General features: G+C 40.4%; 2 protein-coding genes across 6 annotated transcripts in view; one reads left to right on the top strand and one right to left on the bottom strand.

Moving 5' to 3' along the window:
- Window positions 1–16329, bottom strand: part of ube3d (ubiquitin protein ligase E3D) — a 34866-nt gene extending 18537 nt beyond the window's left edge. For both annotated transcript variants that reach the window (XM_035164481.2, XM_035164482.1), the window contains exons 1-9: window positions 16049–16329; window positions 13066–13277; window positions 12428–12518; window positions 9677–9899; window positions 8511–8583; window positions 8351–8429; window positions 7689–7797; window positions 6222–6364; window positions 2220–2358 (exon numbers count right to left, since the gene is read on the bottom strand). In XM_035164481.2, coding sequence (XP_035020372.1) covers window positions 2220–2358; window positions 6222–6364; window positions 7689–7797; window positions 8351–8429; window positions 8511–8583; window positions 9677–9899; window positions 12428–12518; window positions 13066–13277; window positions 16049–16140 — 1161 coding nt within the window. In that variant the 5' untranslated portion in view covers window positions 16141–16329. The remainder of the gene's footprint in view (window positions 1–2219; window positions 2359–6221; window positions 6365–7688; window positions 7798–8350; window positions 8430–8510; window positions 8584–9676; window positions 9900–12427; window positions 12519–13065; window positions 13278–16048) is intronic.
- Window positions 16330–17049: 720 nt separating this feature from the next.
- dop1a (DOP1 leucine zipper like protein A) overlaps window positions 17050–22156 on the top strand; it is a 32069-nt gene continuing 26962 nt past the window's right edge. For all 4 annotated transcript variants that reach the window (XR_004697363.2, XM_035163703.2, XM_035163704.2 and 1 more), the window contains exons 1-4: window positions 17050–17395; window positions 19998–20193; window positions 21116–21297; window positions 21413–21583. Coding sequence is in view for 3 of the 4 variants with exons in the window: in XM_035163703.2 (XP_035019594.1) it covers window positions 20056–20193; window positions 21116–21297; window positions 21413–21583 (491 nt within the window). In the remaining variant the exon portion in view is untranslated. The remainder of the gene's footprint in view (window positions 17396–19997; window positions 20194–21115; window positions 21298–21412; window positions 21584–22156) is intronic.

Here is a 22156-nt window from a genome sequence, read left to right as displayed (position 1 = left end):
ATTGACATTCCTCCCCACTCTCCTCTGATAGCTTTGTTTCACCTGAAAAGTCACACCTTCATCATCATCATTCAAATAGGCCCCTTTCACATCAGACATGTTGACTTGTCATAGCAACAAAGGCACATGTGTAATTAATAACATAAATGATGGTTCAACTCTATTAAGTGTCGCAGTAAAGCAGTGAGGCAGTATGTACTATGCAATAGGCCGAGGTACATCTGGATGTAACTGTACTGCTATTACATGTCACAGTGCTGTGGAAAAGTTGTATTAGTGCAGAGGGTCTCTCAGCAGAGCTCCACTTTACTTCAACCTGAGCTGAGATCTAATCAGCCAGAATAATGTGAAAACATCTGTGTGGTAGAGCAGCATGTTTAATGTGACCATTACATTTCAAGTGAAGTAAAAAGCTGAGTTAAATTCACCATATCCTGCCTGAGCCCATTTCTTGTATTGCGTTCTCTAATGGACAAAAATAAGTTAGTGAAAAAGAATCTTATCATAGGTTGTATATGTACACTATATATTAGCTTTACAATAATGGAAGTGAGTGTGTATGGTTATGCCATTTGCTCCGCTCTGGGGGGGCTTTTAGCAGCTAACAGTACGAAGACCAACAGCTCACAAAACCCTCCCCTCAACCATTTCCTCTCACATATCTTCATGTCATCGTCTCCAGCCAATGTAACTCTCATTATAAGCTTCCACAGTGCCATGCCCTTTAATCAGCGTTTTAAACACAAACTCTCAGAAGCTCTCAGACCATCTCCGGTAACTCTAGATGGCCATAAGATCACATTACCTTCCCGTCCTCTGCCGCCTATAGCACACTACTATCAGGAAGTGTTCAACTGTGTCCATTTATCACACTCTTTTTTTCTGCCCTAACCACCAGACAGATACTGTGTCTGACGTCTGGGTCGCTTTATCTGCAGCCTTCTCCATTTCAACGTAGCCTAATTTCCCCTCCTTGCACTTGTCATGTTGTTACCTCAGAAAACAACGAAGCTGCTCATCATATGACCACAATGTGTCAGAGAAGGAAGTGAAAAAAGCTCAGAAATGTTCATTAGGTTGTCATCCTCTGGGCTTGAGGGGTGAGTTTTAAACTAAGCATTTTAAAGTTTGAGGTACAGTAGCCTTATAACAAGACAGGAGAGTAATGTGGGTGAAATTAAAATAGCAGTCTGGTGGAAGTGAACCCTGTGTTCCAAACTCCACATCTTCTAAGAGGTCGACAAAATCAGGCTAATTTCTCGTTGACGACTGGTGGTTTTGCTGGCTGGAATGGCAGATTTTATTAACCAATGTTAGTCAATGAAATCAGCAGGCGAAGGTTGTCAAAACATACCGGAGAAGTTATTAAAGGATTGAATTCTGACTATTTATTGATTATGCTAAGCACTTAACAATTAATTAAAATTGTTCCAATACTGATACTTAGGATTGGTTCTGGACTTCTCTAATACTTAACATTTTTCATTTTTTCAGTGTGCCATCTCCACTGCTGTCTGCCAGGCCTTTACCTGAACACCCGCTGACTGCCTGGGCTGACAACGAAAGCAGCTTCACGTGCACAACAGTAGGTTTCTTGCTGTTTTACAAGATAAGCTTGCTGTACATTTTTTCAGCTCTCGTTTTTTTTTTTTCAGCAGATGAAAAACTTGTTTAAGTGCTGGCAGACGCTTTCTAAACTTTCTGAGCAGGAGGTGCAGGATAATGGTGCTAATTACCCCCGTCACTATGTTTAAAACAGCTCAAAGAATAGAGTTGTCAGCAAAGCACACCTCCTATTTTCCAGTCAAAGGGCTTTCCTTTGCAACTACGGCTAAATATACCCATTTAGCACAATTACAGGTGAATAAGGCTGACAAAAGTAAAACCTCACATTTGACCTGCATAGTAAATCCCTAAAGAGAAGATGGTAACTGAAAGCTCTGAATCATGAAATTAATTAAGGCAGGATTAAAAACACTGTCAAGCACTAGTGAATAATGGAAGAGAGAGGTGCTGTAAGTAAGAAGTATTTGAAATAAGTGATTGTTGTCAGCTAAAAGTGTTACTGCTAATACAGCTTTTAATAAAGGATAAGGATGAATTAGAGCATCTCTCTGCTTGTATTACACAGTATCAGGGTACGCATTTAAGAAAAATCTTAAATATGCATACATCATACATCATCTGTTCTCACTTACAGTACATGGCAACTGTCTCACCTCATAGGACCTCATGTGACGCATCGACGCAGGAAGTGTAGAATTGCTGTCATCTATCACTTGCTGTAGCTCCTCGCACACCTTCTGCGGCAGCACCACAGGATGTCCGATGACATTGACCTCCCAACTAGTTACAACGCTGAAAACACACACACATACACACAGCAGGGGTGATTTACAGCGACTGCCAAGGCATTATATAATCAGAATGGAACCTAGAAATAGCTGCTGTAAATCCCCACATTGAAGCATTCTCCCTGCCGTTTTAATTAAGCAGTTTTAAATTGTTAACTAAAATGGATAACTACGGATACATAAAAGTGGATTGATGGTGAGTGTATAAGTCAAATCAATCTGTTTGTGTGTGTGTATAGCTAGATGAGGGGACTGAGAGGAGGAAGAGTGATTGATGCTCTGTCAGAGTGTGGAGCTGATCCAGTTTGTTTGGGTGACATTTAGCCATCTGCGCAGCTCCTGAGAGGAGAAACTATTCTCAAAGTTTTGACAGTTCTACTTAAGACATCACTGCTGGTTTAACATTGTTCACACGGGTCTAGTGCCTGTTCTAAACATGCCTGTTTGGAATGGGCTCTTTATTTGGGAGCAGCATGGTTGTGCGCTGGTTAGCACTGTTGCCTCATTGCGATTTGAATCCCGGTTCAGCTGGGGTCTTTCTGTGTGGAGTTTGCATGTTCTCCTCGTGTCTGCGTGGGTTTTCTCTGGGTACTCTAGTTTCCTTCCACAGTCCAAAGACATGCAGATTGGGGTTAATTAGAAACTCAACATTTTTCGTAGGTGTGAATGTGAGTGTTTCTCTCTAGAGCGGTACAAATAATGGATGGATGCTTGCATGGATGTTTGATGGTCTGTGGTAATACTGGTTACTGCTTTCTTTTTGAATCTGTAAAAGTAAAGAGCGGCTGCAGGACTCCGCAGAACCCTGAAGCTGCACCACCGCTGCTGCACAAAGAGTTGTTTATTCAAACTTCAGCGTAGCTCGACTCAGTACACAGAACCCAGAGCTGGAGAATAGGTTGTTGTTGACATTGTCGTGAACACACTGTTGTCATGATCAACAATGTCTGTTATGTAGATGAGTCCCAGCCGCCACTGCTACAGAGCGCTGGTCACCTATTTATTAAAATGTTATTAATATTGAATGTTTTGATCCAAAATACAAACAAAAAAGTCAAGATATTTGTTCCACATACAGACAGACATTTCTGTAGATCTCTTTACGAACTATCAGCCACTCAACAACTAGGGTCTTAATCAGGTTAAAGCTTTTGAAGTCTACATATTGATCCAGTCTACATCATGACTCTGTGCAATGTCATGGAGTTAATGTAGGATTTGATCAATCAATTAACTAGAATTAATTCAATGGGAAAAAAAGTTGCATATATAATTTCCATTAGATTCAATTTCTATATCTATGAGGGCTTCCTGTTCCCCCATTGTACCAGCCTGTGGTGGTGCCTGCGACTTTCACTCAACTCATAATCAAGTCACTGCCATTAGTGACAAGCTTAATCCACTTTGGCATTGGCTCACTGATTCTCCAGCCAATTATTGGCAGTTTTAACCACACACACTGCAACCTCTGGCTGCAGCTGACTGTAACCGACTGTATACCCCGAATAAGAGGGTCATCGTCCTGGGAATTCAGCTCCCCAGGCATAACATTTAATTTAAAAATGTCGATGAGTGATGAAGGATGAATGGTAAATTATGTAGCAGGGAAATGGAAGTGTGGGTAACATTTAGCTTTGCGAAACTTCAGAGAAATGTCAGAAGTCCCTGAAATAAAAAGATACCTCACGCCTTTTTCATAAGTGATGATTAAACAGGGATATTTTCTTATTGCACATACAGAATATTGATACTTAAAAGATGTGATTGAGATAGTTTAGAAACAGTGAGCATCATGCTCACATGTTTATAATCTTATTGTTAATTTCTGCGAAATTTGTTCGTAGGGTGAGTTGGCAGGAACATGCCACGTCAGATTCAACAAACACTTCTATCTTCAGAAAAGTGTGTAAATGACGCCTCTATAAAGCTTGAACAAAGATGTCAAACTAGCTAAATGAACACCCCAATTACTCCCTGTAAGGCTACATTTCCTGCCCCATCTTAGAAGTGTTTATTCATTAAAAAGGCATCAAAGAGTAAAAAGAAGAATTTTACGATTTTGGAAATTGAGGTCCAGATTTAAGAGATTCAGAAAGTTAAAGTCTAGACTTTTTAGCGCATGTCAGAGATGTGGAGTTAAGCGACAGACTAAAGCAGTTACACAGTCACTGAAATAAAAGAAAAATCGCCTAAACAAAAAGGTCTCGTCAAAGCGAGGCGATCGATGATTGTCACAGGAGGAGGTCACGGAGAAGTCTCCATCACTGATATGGATGAAAAAATATGTCCAATTACAGACACATTGCATTATTTTACAGCACGTTAAAAGTTGTGCGGCCCCCTGGACATTGTGACATTTAGAAAGTTCATGAATAAATTTAGAATTATATCATACTTATGAGGTGTAGTTTAGGTTTGTATTTATATATCACTTCAAACTAATTAAATATATGATCCATTACTGAACTAGAATTACTGCACTGCGGTTGTATTCATCTGCCAACCAGTGCAATTTCAGAGTACATATTTCTACAAGCTTTTTTCCCCCCAGTCACTGTGACCTTTGACCACCGAAATCTAATCAGTTGATCAGTGAGTCCAAGTGAATTGTACCAGATGTAACGAAATTCCCTACAAGCAGTCCTAATATATCACATTCACAGGAACATGAGGTCACTGTGACCTTGACCTGCGAACTCCAGGCCCCAAAATCGAATCAGTTCATCTTTGAGTCCAAGTGAACATTTGTACCAAATTTGAAGACATTCCCTCAAGATGTAAAAAAAAACAAAACATGACCTTTGGCTACCAATATGAAATCCAAGGTCTAGTGAATGTTTTATGCCAAATTTGCAGAAATTCCCTCAAGGCACTGGTTGTCGCTGGCCCTGAGGCATAAAAGCTTCATCTGACTAACGGCACGCGCCTTGTATAACACGTTTGAACCAGTAGTACATTCTGTTCATACCTGGAAGAAAACTAGCCAAGTTCGCCTAAATCACTCGTACGCACAACTTAACAAAAAATCGGTTCTTACTAACAGTTCTTGCATAAGGCCCAGTGTCCCCATTACATAATTTGTCAACTAGAGAGCAACAACAGGAGACATTTTTTATTTTCGGATCTAGCAATGGGTAATGTTGGATCAGCGATTTCATACTCTACAGTACGAATGTTTCCCGGCCATCACTCAGCACATAGAGTGTATCATGTAATTTAAATGGACTCTTACTGCTTTGACTGGGAAGACAAGCCTTTCTCCTTTCATGCGAGCTTTGCCTCTAATTACCATTTCTCCCGCAGTTAGCCAGTGGGCTTGTCAAAATGCTAGAAACAACAAAACTTCCCTGTTCTGCCTTCACTCTCTCTGGCTGTAGGGAGGAGGAGGAGGAGGGGAAAAAAAACGCTGAGTGCTGATTCAGATGAAAATAATGAGGGTGGAAGGCTCTTCCAGTGGGGTGCTGCTGTACTGAGCATGGAGAACCACATGCAGCACATCCACCCACACCTCTCTGATGCATCACAGCAAGGTACACAGAGCTTCGCTCCAGTCAAAACAACATCCCCTGTATGTGCAACAAACACGAGCGTGGCTTATGCAACTGACAACTTTTGAGATGATAAACACCTTTGATGGCAATCTCATTTGCAAAATTACAGGCAATTACATCTGAGCGGGGACCCTTAGCGTAGAACCTGCTCACCAACAGTCCTCTTTCATCCCTTGCAGACAGCTTGTGATTGAGTGGGTGCGTTGGAAAGATGAAAGGATGAGATCAAGAAGAGGAAAACAATGCTTGAAAAAAAAAAAAAAAGGGGGATGGGGAGTTGATGTGGTGAAAGATGCAGGAAGTTTTCCTTGCTTACTCTCTCTGCATGTTGCCCGGGTTGGAGCAGGCTACGTAGAGCAGTTTCAGGGCTCTGGCAGCTCTGGGCGATGGACTGTGAAGAGCCCCGTCACACGTCTCCGGGACTGACGCTATGATGGAATCGCTGTTCAGTAGCCAGAGCTGCAGGAGGAGCAAACAGGTCATGTAACACTTAGAGAGACACATACTCGAAGTCACACAGGGAAGAAATCACACTCCATCACATTAGCTCAACACATCTGCGCATGCTGACTAGGGTCAGAGTAACACTTTGGGCCCATAATGTGCTTTTAGTGAGCCTCATGTTCTGATCTCTGAAGCTCAATCGACATTTTTTACAGTGTTTAATCACTTAAATATTTCATGACTCATGTTACTTTAATCTGCTATATCAGCTACATGTGTAGCCCATATAAGATATAAAATATTCCAGGTGCTGTAAAATCATTTCTCTTGACATATACAGTTCGTGGCAAACTGTTCCTACCTCAATACATTTTTACATACTGGGTATTAATAAGGCAAAAAGAAGAAAGATATATTCAGCATAAGAGGTCACTGTGACCTTTGACCACTGAAACGTAATCAGTTTATCTTTGAGTCCAACTGGTCAAAATCTGAAGAACTTTCTTGAAGGCAGACTCCAGGTATCATGTTCAAAAGACCAACATTTTTTTACTCTTATGTAATGCTCAAATGTAAGTAGTTAATCTGTGAGTGTATGTGAACATTTGTGCCAAATTTGAAAGGATTCTCTTGAGGCGTTCTTAAAATGTTCATGAGCCAAAAAAAGGGATTTGTGACGTCACTGAGACCTTGACTTTTCACACTCGACTACCAAAACATAATCAGGTCATCTTTGAGTCCAAGTGAACATTTGTACCAAAGTTGCAGAAATTCCCTCGAGGCGAGTTACAACAATGGGACGTATAGACAGACGCACAGCCTCCAGCCACTGGCTCTCGCAGGAGGCATAAAAAACCTGATTATTATACATTTTCTCATAAAACTGTGGGGTCTGCAGCACTAACAAAATACAGGGGATAAATAGTGAATCACCCTCCCCTGATATAATGCAGGGTCTTTGAATTTATATGTATCAGATCATTCCTTCCATTTTGGTCTAATTTCACACACAATTAATCTTATGTACAGTTTAAAGACATTCTGTATAAAATGTCTAATGTATAAAACATACTACTATAATATAACACAATCCTGTTTTTGTTGCTACAGTGTGTTACTGTTTTACAAAGACCTACTAATGCATGTGTAGCTGATTTTAAAGAAGCGTACGACCTGGCAGGATTCTCAACTAGAACCAATCAAAGTCAATCAGCTTGTTATATCACTTGAGGAACCTGCAGTATCACTCCTTCCCATTTCTCAAATAACTGAGTGGTCTATTTTTAATAAACCGTCACGTGTGTTTCCTGATTATCTGATTACAACTGCTTCTTCTTACCAATAAGAAGGGTTTTTCATCAGGAGTTTGGACAGTGAAGTGGAAGGTGCTCAGTGAGTTGGACAGCTCCGACAGTCTGGCTGCTATTGTCCTCTCCACAAAGACAGGTCTGTCCAAAAGAGAGAATATTTGTTCATTTCCAAGTTTTGTCTTGGAAACCATATCAACAGTCAGACATTTAACCAAAACAACACTGAGGTATCAATAGCTTTTGGCAGGATGACGTGATTTTCTTGCTTTGCTCTGAGACAGAGTTTCGGAAAATTCGGAAGACTCTTTATGGTCATGCACATGCAGAGGATTTATCATGGAGCGGATAGCAAAATTGACAGGTAATTGAGGAGCATGTTTTTTTGTTCATTTTGGTTTAAAGGGTATGGCATCCCCCTCATCCCCAAACAAATTGCCTACTGCTTGTGCATTATCAATAAATCATTAAAACTTGCACAATGACAGATGTGTTAATCAAAATGTTTAATTCAGAACAGAATTTGTAACAGTGTCATTATTTTTTTTAACCGCCTGAACACAGAGGGCATTATGCGTTACTCCCCCCAAAAAACCTTCAGCAGAATACAATACACTTTATTTCCCTATGAAACAGCCTTTTTTGGCTACAGTTCTCTATTCATCACCACTCAAAGCTTGGATTAAAAACCTGCCTTTTAATTGAGGCTTCTGTCTTCCTGTCTCCCACTGCAGGCTCCACCAACACCTGTGTGAAGTACAATTTCAGGGTCCCTGTAAGATACAATGGAAAAATATCATGTACACAACTGAAAATTATGATTATGTATGAAAATCAAATAGAACAATATTTACCTGGTGCAACGGCCTCTCCCAGTTCTGCAGAACAGCTCTTACAGGAGATGAGTACCAGTCGGCGGCAGGATTTCTATAAGGAATAAATGATAAATGTAAAACCCAGAAATATAATCAGGGTGGAACAGAGACGAGGAGAGACAGAGACAGATATAAGGTCGGCAGATTGTCATTTCTTCCCTTTCTATTTCTCTCTGTTACAGTCAAGCACAGAGTCACTCATGCAGAGAATGACTAATAGAAAACCAGGGATCTCAATCCTCGTCTAAAGTGTTAAAGAGTTTAACTTCACTGATGCGGCCGTGTGGGGATTGAGTGCCAGTGGGTGAGTATACTTTATGGTACCACTATAAATCCAATTTTTGTGTTTTATTACAAAATCTTTTGACCATTTTGTGCTTCCATCACTTCCTCCGCCACTGCAGCAAATAAGTACGAGTTTTTATGCTTTTTCACTCTTGTTCAGACCTAGTTTGTATCTCTTTAAAAAATATTTTTGACTTTTTAGAAATTCCCTAAACTAAGGGGTTAGGCATAAGACAAAAAATTGGGATTTTTTTTCCCCTCTTGTATTTCAAGAATTAAGCAGAAATGTCAAACTAAATCAGAGGAAGAATTATTTTTATATTTTGTGAATAATGTTGAAATGTCGAGCGACTGACAGCTGTGCTGTGAGCCGCAAGTATTCCATCCCTCCGAGCGTGTGTGGTTCCTCCTTCTGAATAGACAAAGTTTTTGGCACTATTTTTTCGAATACCCAACACTGATTACAACACTGTGTTTATGAGCTAAAAGGAAAATAATTTCTGTTACTAAAACCTGTTCTGAAGAACAATTTCACCAATTTATGTGCAAATGTTAGTAGTTTGACAATAAGCTTGAATTTCCAGGTTTATACTAAACATTTCAACTTTTTCAAAGTGCAAAATTTTAAATAATCTTCTCTGATTTAGATTAACTGTATTGTTGACATTTGGACTTCTCGAAATGCAAAATGGAAGAAAGAAATCTTCCAGTCACATCTTTTTACATTTTTTCTTGTCTTACTCTTATGCCTGGCCCCAATACTCTTCCCCAATACACAGTGAAGATCCTGAAATGATGTTTTCAGTGTTTGTCTTCCAGCTAAAGCAACAAACCATCACTTTGAGTTACATGTTTCTCACCTTTGAATCTTGACCGTCCTCTGTGCTGACTAGGCTCACTTCCTCTGTGAGAGTCTGATCACAGCTGTCATCTCTGGCTAAGAGGAGGAAAGTGTCGCCCAGTAAACAGTCCTCTGCTCTGGGCTGCAACTTCTCCTTGGCGAACGGATCCGAGTGGCAACACCAGTCGTCCACAAGGACGTTCCAGTTGCCGTTAGGGAGAGGAAGCACTCTCTTAAACACTCTGAAGGAGAGGAAAAAAGGGTTAGGGGTTTTCTCTCTTTTATTGTCCATGTGGAAACTGTAGTAATTGGTTCTTGCTGCAGTGGGAGCTGTTATTGCTCAATAAGCAGCAAGTTTTCCGAGGATCAGCGAAGGTCAGAAACCAAAATGGAGAAATTAATATAAAAATTATTTCACGGTCTGTAGCTGCTAAATGCTCCTATGTGCTCCACCAGCCAGCTGCTAACCTTGTGTTCAGCCATTTGCTGCCAGTAAGTGAGTGTACTGTGGGGTTATCAAAGCTTCTTTGGAGGAAACTACTTCCTGCAGCTGGAGATGAGGCAGATATGATCAGTGCCAAAAAAAACAAACCAATGGGCTGAAAACTTAGAAGTAAATAGAGCTAAAGAGATGATTGATAATTTCATGTGAGAACATTGCACGTTGTCTTTTGAGCCATTGTTAGGATGAATATTGATTAGTTCAGCTTTAATACAGCACTTTTTGTAATTCCTTCCAGTAAAGCACTTGCTTACACGGCCTAATACAACACTCATGTAATAACTCCTTTATGAAGGTGATAATGTTTCAGATTCAACTTTATGATCACTTTGAAGGCTTTAGTTACCTCCACCAAGGAGGTTATGTTTTCACCCGAGTCTATTTGTTAGTTTGTTGGTTTGTTTGTTAGCAGGATTAAACAAAAACTACAAAACCAATTTCCAGAAGATGGGATCTGGCCCCAGGAGGAACCCCTTAAATTTTGGTGCAGCTGTGAATTAAGGGGCTGATCATATACTGTATGGACAAATGTAAGGACAAAAAGACAGGGAAAGGGGTGCCAAATACACTTGATCACCCCCTGGTGGCTGGCTGCAGTTTGGTCATAAATTCTGCCTCCTCCATGTTAGCAGATGGGACTAAAAAGTAAAAGCATAAATAATTTTTTTTTTCTCAAAGATGGTTTCTGTCATTTAAGGTAGTTCTTTACAAACTGATAAGAACTGACTCAACTAACTGTATTTTACTTCATGTCCAACAATTTCGCAATGAACCTGACTCGTGGAAAATCACACATTTGATATTTAACCTTCTAACTTCCAGTTGCAAATGTTTTACATAACTGCACTTGTATTGTATATTTTGGGCCTAGTTATTTTAACTGTTATGTCTTGTAGTTTAAGGTTGTAAAGTCATTTTTTTTAACTAATATTTTGATAATCTTGATTTCTCTAATTGTTTTAATCCTAACGTTTTTATGTAAATTGTGAAATTTTTTTGTAGTATGTCTGTCATTTAACCCGATATCATTATAAATGAGGGTCACCACCCAATGATTTCTCGAGTATAAATAAAGGTTGTAAATGTTCATCTTTCCTGTAAGTTTGGTTTTAATTAGTTGATTTATTTTACGCAATGTCATGCTCAACTGACTCGCGATTGGTTGAGCATGTTGACCAGCAGGACTTTGATATCATCACTCCACACCACGACTACTACTGTGCAGACTCTGGTTCAAAATGACGTCAATAAAGCAAGATGGCGACCCCCGTATCCGATATTTTGTCTTCATCCTCAATACAACGGGAGGAAGATATGACATGTTGTCCATCTCTATTTACTCCTTTTTCTTTTATATTTCTACTGTAAGAACCAGAAAAATCATGTGCAGGATTGTTTGGCCTTGGCAGAGGTATATGCTCCATTGAGTGCCATTCAATTGTTGTTATTATACAGAGGTATTTCTGTTATTTAGCCTACTTACAATTATATGAATGGGGTGGACAAAACATTGGAAACACCTATTGTATAAGGCAACACAACATTACAAACTGCAGCCTCCAGAACAATCATACAGTTGAATCAACTCCTAAATCTTTCAACACAAACCTGCTGCAGGACTGTTGTGTTAGACTGTTTCAGGCTGCACAAAGACAAGTTGTAGAGGGCACCTCGTGATGGTTGCACTCAATGCTAGCATTAATACCTCAGAGCGGGCCAAAAAAATATTGCTACAAAGCATTATTTTGCAATATGTTGTTGAAATTAGAACTTTTCACTTCACTCCTGACATTTTTAACTTCCCTAGACCAAGTTGAAAGCAAAATAAAAATATTCTTGGCAACTTTTAGTGGGTTATTGCCAAGAAACAGAGCCGGAGGGCAAGGGTTTCTGTAATGCAGCTATTGCAATTTTCAGCATGTCACATTGCTGACCAGAGAAAGCTACAAGCTGAAGGCAATAAGAACAATACCCCTGTCCAGCTGAACCACCTCAAGGTAAGAAACACAATTGTTTTTTGGTGTTGTTTTTTTTTTTAAATAGGTAGTGCAGACCTTTACGTCACACCGACTCTATAACTCTAACCCAGTCAGGCTGACAACTGTGGACTCCAGCTCCGGCTCCATCCATCAATTTTTCTTTCTCAGACTATCGCTTCCACTGCTGGGTCACACCATCAATAAACTCTTTGCTCCTCTTCCTGCGGAGGAGGGTGTGAATAAAAAACCCATTTCCGCGGATGACCCCCCCCCTCCGTCTGTTCCTCACCTGTCCTCCAGCAGCCTGGTCATGCAGCCCTGGCAGTGGAAGCAATAAGTCTCTTTTGCCCGGAGTGTCTCCATCACACTGTCAGAAGCCTCTGTGGAGGGCCAAAGGCAAGCAAAAAAAATGAGGCAGATTAGGTGAAAGGGTGGTAACCTTGTACTACAGAGCACAAAAATCGATAGAATGCTGGGTGTTGGCGGTGGCTTGGCCTGAGAGCGGGCCATAAATCTGATTTGGATTGGACTCGTCAGTGACTGTCCTTTGCTATAACTCACATCTCACAATAGGAGTCAGACAATAATCTTAGGAAATGTCAAAAGATGGAGTTTTGGGGATAGCATTATTATACAATGACTCTGGAGACAACTTTGATGATATGAGATAAATTCAAAAACTTAAAGGGAGTATTCTCATGACTCCGATGATCAGTTGCATGTGGGCCGCTGAGTATCCTGAGAGTAAAATCTACAGCTGCACTGTCTCAGATGACCAAGTGACTCAGTGCAATTAATTTAGAATAGACAGCGAGCTCTAAATAGCAACCAAAAGACTTTGTTCTCGTCTTGGCACAAAGGAGTTTAGCAAAGCAGAGGGACATCACACATGTCTGGATACGTTTCCATTCTCATCCCAGAACTTACCTTCTTCTGAGCTCTCTGCAACATTGATGCGCAGTCTGTAATGTAGCTCCTCTCCGCAGGATTTTCCCGCGGATGTCGGAATGCAGGATCCCGGCTCCAAGGTGACTCCTGATGGCAAACCCAGGCTCAGGTCGCCTTTCAGAGTCTGGACGCAGAGCGCTGAATCTCCACCTGTCACAACCACATCAGCAGGACTTCCGGCTCCGTCTTTCCTGGAGAGCAGACAGGAGCAGAGTTATGTAAGCACAGGTTTATAGTTATCACCACAGAATTACTGCTTGGTTGCAAGATAAGTGGTTATGCAATGATGAACCTATGATTTATCTGCATCATTCACTTCAGCAAAACAAAAGAAAACAATTAAGCAACTATTTTCATAACTGATCAATCATTTTAGTCTTTTTTAAGCCAAAATAAACATTTGCTGGATGCAGCCTCTCAGATTAAATGATTTAATGTTTTCTTTGTTAGATTTTAGAGTAAACTGTGGATCTTTGGGTTTAAGACTATTGCTTGAATAAAACAAGAAATCTGAAAAATGTTGAAAGTATAAAGTATTTCTTCACATTTTTAAAGGCAAAACGATTCACTGAGAAAATAATTTGACAGTCGTGAATACTGAAAATAATTGTTAGTTACAAGTACATGCTTATTTTAGGTCATGAGTTTATCTAGGTTAGACTAAAACTTTACAACAACCATCAAGCTGATTCCCCAAAATGTGGCAAACTCGAAATCACAGTGGAAAATGCATTTGACCATTTTCCCTTGTTTAAGATGTCTGGATTCAGGACAGTCTGTAATGAGCACACAATGTGTACCTTCATCGACAAGCTCTCTTGAATGGGAGCAGTTATTAAAAGGTAGAGAAGCGAAAAGTGAGAGTCCAGTGCCTGTTCCACTTTTCCCTGAAGAACTGAGCTTAACACAGTGAAGCACTGTTATAAATGATGCCACTACAATCATACATACTGCCTCTACCTCCTGCTGGATGATGCTGTCTCAGCTAAAAGAAGAACTGAGTAATGACTGAACTCATGAGGGCCACACGCTGAGAGAAAAACTGTTTTAACTCAACAACAAACTGAATGCACACTGAGCAGCTCCTCTGGTGACAGGGATGCACTTCAAGGAATGTTATTCCATTTACACCAACGCTCCTTTACTCTGAGTCGTCTGTGGTTTTTATTTAATTTCCTTGTCAGAGCAATATTTCCCTTTAGCTCTTATAATCTTCACATAATTTCCAGCCATATATTAGCAGCTCAAAATACAGGTACATGTAGTAAGAATAAGATTTGTACAGGACCAGGCCTCCACTGTAAATTAAGCACAAAGGACATGGTTCACTTTGCTATATGACATATCTCCTTAGCACCATCTACTGTTGTCACGGGTGTACTACATCCACGTTCAGCCAGCAGAAATGCCCCTTATTAAAGACTGAGTAGGAACACACATCATTATGGCTCTGATCTTTGCCACCGTATATTAAACTGCACATGTGCATACAGTTATTTAATAGCTAATAATACTTTATTACAATAAATATTAAATACTAGTTTACAACAGGACTCAAACATATAAACAGAAGATACACATTCCAAGTACAGTATATAATACTATTAACTTTCTTGTTTTATGACCTCATTCTATCACATACATTTTTACTAGTGTGCCGTTAACTGATAGTTAGGCTACGTTGTGTGATGCCAGGAGACCCTGAGTGAGACTCTGGTTATTATGTGACCTTGGTAGAGATTCTTTTGGCTGGATTTAATGTATAACTGACTCTTACTTCAGGAGTAGAGCAGGATCAGAATGAAATAATAAAAGATCTCATGAGGCAGAATTGCCACTTGTCAGTGTTACATCAGTGTCACCTCAGTCAAGTAGGTTATGTTTTCACTCCTGTCCGTTTGTTTGTAAGCAAGATTACGTGAAGCCAACTGGAGCGATTACCACGAAACTTGGTGGAAGGTGCAGTATGAGTCAGGGAAGAATCCATTTCATTTTGGTGTGGATTCAGAACCCCCCCCTTCTTTAACATTGTGAGATAGGGCATTTTTCAACATTTTCACTGAGTTCCCCGAGAATAATTCATAAATCTTAATGAAAAAAAATCTGTCATGTAAAGAAGACTGATATTTATGAGTGTGTGCAATTTGGTATAGATCCAAATAAAAAATCTGGATCTAGAGAATATAAATGTGGTTACATAAGGGGACTTTTGGGCCATGGTGGAGGTATGTGCCCTACCGAGTCCCATTCTAGTTACACTACACTATCGTTATATTGAAGTATAAATATGAAATTGTACCTAAATGTTGCAGTTAGTCAAGGGGAAGCAAATGTACTGTGGCATATTTTAATCTATAATAATATAATCATCATTTTATGACTGAGCTGATGTTTGGAATATTTTGTAAAATGGTAATCTGAAAAGTAACTGGTGTCAAACAAAAGTTATGGAGTTAAAAAGTATATTTTACAGTTTTATTTGACATGCACATAATCATTTCTGCACCACAGATAACATACAGATCCACAAGTATCACTTGGTGTAATTGGTGTTATGGTGCAAATGGGTGCTTTTCTACATTTTTTAAGATACAATAAGCAGACACCACAGACTTCTGATCTGAATTATAGTGAATTGTGCATCGTTGTTTGAGTTTTTACAGTTACATTAGAGTTTTTATGTTTTTTGTACATTCTAGAGTAAACAACCACAGCTGAAGCTTCTGCAGAGGGAACAGTGAAATGAGGCCAAGTGTTAAAATCAAAACAACAGTGAGCTAAAGCTAGAGTTTGGAAGATGTTACTGAAACTAGTTAGTTGGCTAGTTAGCTGTTAGCTTTGTAGTTAGTTGGCTGAGTTCGAACACAAAGTCTATGCTACTGAGCTTGGCTAGCATAGCTGCCTTGTCAGGTTAGCCCACACATACCACAGTCACCAGACTGTTGTACTAGTTCATAATTACCTGACGATGAGGAGTCCAGTGTGAAGCCTCCTCCTCAGCTCTAAGAACACTCCGACCTCATGTGTTTTTGTTTGCATCTCTAAACCCGCCATTCTGTTCCTGCGACACTAGGGAAGAAGCAACTCAAAGAAGCAATCCACTAATCAAACGCTCAGTTCGCTGGGTGACTTTGTAAAGTAATACTAACTAAGGAAATCAAACAGTATATCTCAGTGATCTGGTTGAATTCAGAGGATGTTACTCGTCTGCAGCGTGACGGCAGCATCGGTGTCAAGTTTACCTTAGAGAGTGAGGAGCATCCGGTCACATTTTTCAAAATAAAAACCCCTCTTTCACATTTTAGTGACAAATGTCTGATAAAGGTGTCTCGTTTAAGCTTTTGCACACAAGTCCTCCATGATTAACACATTTTCTTCGACAGTGTTCATTTCAGAGTGTAATTGTCAATTTATGGTGTGATCAGATAGCCATTTAAAAAAAACAAAACACCTATGATGCCATTGCAGGTTCTTTGCATTTTTGCCACACAGGTTTACAGATGAACATCTTTTTCATTGATTACATAGTTGACACACATCAATTTTACAGTACTGATGTACTGTATTTACAACATTGATTTGAAGAAACAGCATTGCAGCCAAATCCAATACAGTTGAAGTAACTGGTGACTCCTCCTTCAGACGTACAAAAATGACATAAAAAAACATAAAATGCCTCCACACTGCTTGTGTGGTGTTATCCAAGTGTCCTGAAGCCCCGGCATTCAAATTCAACTCGACATGAGATCATTTACACTGTGTTTTAAGCCTTGATGTCCTTAATGTGGAGGAGTTGTTTTTTTTACGTTTGAAGAAGTGGTCACCATTTACCTCAATTGTATTGTATTTAGCTGCAATGCTGTTTACCCCTGTAACATATAGCTTTTATTTTGAAGACAAGGCACGCGACTTCCGGGTTTCTCCAGCCTGACTTCCCGGCGTTGGTAGGGCGGAAAACGTGCATGCGGAACTGACCCGCAGTGCAGTCTGGGAGCTGACAGACGTCTCTCTGCGCTTCAAGCTAACGACGCTCATCGCTGTTTATTTACACACAGCGGCACACCGGAATATGTAGCATATGGTCACCTGTCGTCTGCGGACAAAGCTGCTTCCTGTCACCGGGACGCGACTCGTGTGAGCGGGAGACATCAGAGCTGCCGGGGCCCTGGCTGCATCTCCATCACTGCAACAACCTGCTGCTAGCGTTAGCACAGCTCGCTGCTCACATCGCGGAAGCTGCCAGTCTCTGTCTTCCTCCGCCAGCCGGACACACGAATGAATGACAGCCGCTGGCCTGTGTCGGATCACGGTGAGATTTCCTATCAGCCTGAGTCCACGACGTTACAAGTGTCATGCAGGTGGACGTTACCTGAAAACAAGCACCTCACCCAGCTAGGGACCAGGTAGCTGTTAGCCAGTTAGCTCCGACCCACTCAAACCACACTGGCAGTGACGCGTATAATTACATTTTGAGAATATTCTTTAACCAAAGGTGTTTTTGTGTTGTCATTGTGTCATATGTAGCAACATGTATTCTCCATTCGGTGATAACACAACGTACGCCGCTGTGTGGGCGGCAGGTGTGTGTACCGGTGTTCCAATTTATCTGGGGATCATGGCAACTGGTGATTTGTTGTCTTTATTCCAGATGTTGTCGGTCGGTTGCAGACTCTGTCCCAGATTCGTCATTTTCTCAAAGCGCCTGTGTCTGAAGTGCTGTTATACACTGAGGGCCTCGTTGAAATAAACATCAGACAAAAACACATCACGAGAAAATGTAATGTGTCCGTATCAACATCACGTTGAGACATCAATATCAATCATATGGGTAAAAGTGTGTTTAAGGAAACGCCCATGTTATCTGGTGATAGTCAGAATAAACGCTGCATACTTAATAACAGGCTTCACAAACTGATGCTCATCGTTCATAGGAGACACAGGGAGTTATGAAGAATACACACGAGTGGCCAGCTCCACGCAAAGTGCTTTCTTCTGACGCTGGTGATCATCACAATGCACACACGCCAAGCACGTGTCATATGAAAACATCCCTCACATCAAGGAGGTGGAAGCTCGTGCAGTGTTTTTGCGAGTAAAGTTTGTGAACATTCTTTTATTGGATGTGTTAAGCTTCATCTGTCCTCCTGTCGCTGCTGCTTAAAGTCAGCAGACATCATTTTAAAGATGTGCAGTTATTACTGCTTCACCATGTCGTTTATAATATATATATATATTTTTACCCATATGATTTATATTTTTGTCTCTTTATTTCAACGAGACCTTCAGTGTATCACTGCACTTCAGTCACAGGCGCTTTGGGAAAATGACGAATCTGCAACCGACCGACAACATCTGGAATAAAGACAACAAATCACCAGTTGCCATGATCCCCAGTTAAACTGGAACTCCTGCTCCCTGTTGTTGACACTGACAGGTCTGTCATCAACACACAACAGAACAAAAAAGAAAGGGAAACCCCTGTAACTGACTTCTCTTTTTGTATAAATGAGTCTCTAGATATGATCAGATCTTCATCTCTGTCACAATAATGAACAAACACAATCTATTATGACTAATTCCGCACAAGTCATTGTATTGTTAATGTTTATACCGAATGTATCATTAAACCTCTACCATGTCCCAAGTCCCCTCATGAAACCACATCAAAGTCACTAGATCCAGATTTACATTCGGATCCTTACCAGATTGCACACACCCTTAAACATCCCAGATTTTTTGTCATCAAGAACTATTGTCTGAGAAATCAACAAAAATGTCCAAAGAAAAGCTCTATCTCACAGGGTTATAGAAAAGTGGAAAAAAATGTCTGGATCTGCACCAAAATGTTACATGTTCTTCCCTGAACCGTACCACACCCTTCCAGTAAGCTTTGTGAAATCGGTTCAGTAGTTTTTTGTGTAATCCTTGCACAACTTGACTAACAATCACATAAAGCATTCGAAAACATAACCTCCTTGGCAGGGGTACATTTCAAAGGTGAATACTTGTATTCACATTGTAGGTTGGAAATAGTATGTGCATTCTTAGGCTAATGACAAGAACTTAACAGCATTACTTCATGCCAACAAGACCACATTTCATGGTGAGGCTGTGGTGATTGCATTGTCATGGGAGACCCCAACCATACTCAGTCCTGTCACTGTTCACCAGCTGCACATATATCTGTTGTAAGGAATACGTTTGTGTTATTAGAGTAGATAGCAGCGACATTGTGTTGAAGTTAATTACCGCTCTTCTTCTTCAAACTTGTTTGTTTTTGGAGGTCATAATCTGACTCAGCCTGTCGTCAGCTTCATTTCCAAACACATCAAACATAAAAGTTAGTATTGGCTGCTGCTCCTGTCAGATGTAACTCCCTGCTGATTCATATGACTCAGTCATTAGAGCACATACTAGTAATTGATAGGCTCAGGTGTTTTTCTTCATGGTCAAGCATGAAGATGACTTAACTTAAAGGTTCAGTGTGTAAGATTTAGGTGAAAGGGATCTAGTGGCAGAAATTGAATGCAAAATAATCCTTAGGATGTTTTCTCTAGTACGTTTCATCTAAATTGTATGAATTGTTTGTTAACCTTAGAATGGGCACTTTATATTGAAATACTTTATATTTACATCTGGAGCAGGTCCTTTCTACGGAGGCAGCCATGTTTTTTACAGTAGCACAGACTGGACAAACTAAACACCTTTTGAGTTTTTATGACAACTGAAGCCACCACAGATTCTCTTTCATGTTTGGAAGCGGAGGGTGAGGTGAGGGGTATTCAGCTGCAACATGCAACTTCACCACTAGATGTCACTAAATTCTACACATTGACCCTGTAAAGTTGTGATGTGATCTCTCTGGTCTCATCTTCCTCTCGTTGTCTTTCTGTTGTTTTCTTTTTCTTTAGGTGTGATGTATATATGTGTCCCCGGTGTTTTACAATAGCATAAAAACCACCCAGGAGAATGAATGCAGAGGAAGTGGAGCTGCTCAGTGACTCCAAGTACAGGAACTATGTGGCAGCAGTGGACAAAGCCCTCAAGAACTTTGAGTACTCCAGTGAGTGGGCAGATCTCATCTCTGCACTGGGTAAACTCAACAAGGTAAGGATCAGAGAGGCTGCAGCTTGGTTTACACTGCACTGTTTCATGTAGTAGAGGAGGCAAAAGCCCCTTTCCACTGGTCAAAAACCCCCTCTAACATCTGGCTTTTGTCTGCAATGGGAATGGATAGAATCATAAATAAATCCCAGGAGACATGGGTATTTACTGTCTCTGGCTCCAATCGGCAGTGATAGAAACATGACACCCAGGTGAACACTTTTGGCAAGACAGAGAGAGAGAGCTCCTCAGTTTCCTGAGTGTTTGTGATGTCGAACATAACTCATCAGTGAAAAAAGAAATACTGAAATGCTAACTCTTCTGGCAATGGGAAAGAAGTCTTTATATGTTATTTTGCGATTTTACCTGTTTGAAAAAAACCCTGTGTATACCTGATAATTTTGATTTACAACAGACTTATCAGCTAAATACATTAATTTACATTTGATGTCATTGGTTTGGTGTAGCAGCCGGCCCTCACTGATTTATTTTATTCATCAAAATCAAATTTGATTGCCAATTGATGGTTTCAGGAACTTTATAAATTCACTGCATAAATTCGAAGTCACAGAAATTCAGTATTGTAATCAGTTTGTTGCTTCTGGTGTAGACAGTGGATATCCGGGCCGAGGCTCTGTCTTCTGTTCGCTGTGCACTGTTTACAGTCCAACTAGTTCTTTTATCACACAAGTCAAGTGTTTCTCCACACAAAACAGAGATACTTTTTTTCCGTGCCACGTCTACAGATTCTGCATATTCACATGCATAATCTGTTTACCGAGATTATATTGCACATGGATACCACATAATTATTAAGTCAACATAAGTCATAAGTGTGCTCTTGTGTGAGATGCAGAGTGGTTGTCACACTGCTTGTCTGCATGGCTTTTTAAACCATGTTCTTTTTACGTCCGGTGCATCTCAGGTTTTGCAGAACAATGCAAAATATCAAGTGGTTCCCAAGAAGTTGACGATAGGCAAACGGCTGGCCCAATGCCTCCACCCCGCCCTGCCCAGCGGGGTCCACCGCAAGGCCTTGGAGACATATGAGATCATCTTCAAGATCATTGGCCCCAAGAGGCTAGCCAAAGACCTCTTTCTTTACAGGTAATAATGTATGATCTATGTGGTAATCTAGGGGCCAATAAATGAACTCAACACAAGCTTTTTTCTGCTAGTATCTGATCTTGAACATGAGCTTTAACTTCTTCATCCCCTGCAGCTCTGGGCTGTTCCCTTTACTCTCCAATGCTGCCATGTCTGTGAAGCCTGTGCTGTTGGGGCTCTATGAGACCTACTACCTGCCCCTGGGGAAGACTCTGAAACCAGGCCTCCAGGGGCTACTGACCGGGGTCCTGCCTGGTCTGGAGGAGGGCTCTGAGTACTATGACAGGTAAGAAGAGCAGAAACGGAAAGAAAAACACTTGGAAAGATTTTAACGTGCACATGCAGGCATCAGAACAAGCCATTAGGAGAAGGCATTATGGGGAGAGGAATTGATTGCAGATTGTATGAATGATACATGAGATGTATGAGTCATTGCAAGATTCATTCCTAAAACTGAAGATAGTCAAAGATGTTTGTCTCTGTCTGAACTTTTCCGCCTCTTTTTTAAAAAACAAATATCTGTCTGTTACTTGGGTAAGATTACTAACTTAAGCTCACATGTTTTATTCATAATTTTTTTTCACATGATGATATTGTATGTTCATGTCTTTATCTGGCAGTGTCGCATATTACAAAATCTAGTCAGTGTTGACACAGGTATACTACCAGTCAGAAGATTAACAACACATCCATTTCCCAAGTCCAGTGAATAACCTGGAACAGTACAAAGGTCAGCAGTAAACTGCCCAAGGAAACAGTCAACAAAAAGAAAAATAATGAAAAGTTCATAGAAAACAGGGATGAAGAAGTAGGTGAACTTGCAGATCTCCTACAGCAATTGAAGTAACTGAAGTAGTTA

This window comes from Hippoglossus stenolepis, chromosome 8 (assembly GCF_022539355.2).
Source record: "Hippoglossus stenolepis isolate QCI-W04-F060 chromosome 8, HSTE1.2, whole genome shotgun sequence".
Classification (NCBI taxonomy): domain Eukaryota; kingdom Metazoa; phylum Chordata; class Actinopteri; order Pleuronectiformes; family Pleuronectidae; genus Hippoglossus; species Hippoglossus stenolepis.
The sequence above is the reverse complement of the archived record's forward strand: the minus strand, read 5'-3'. Positions and strand labels throughout refer to the sequence as shown.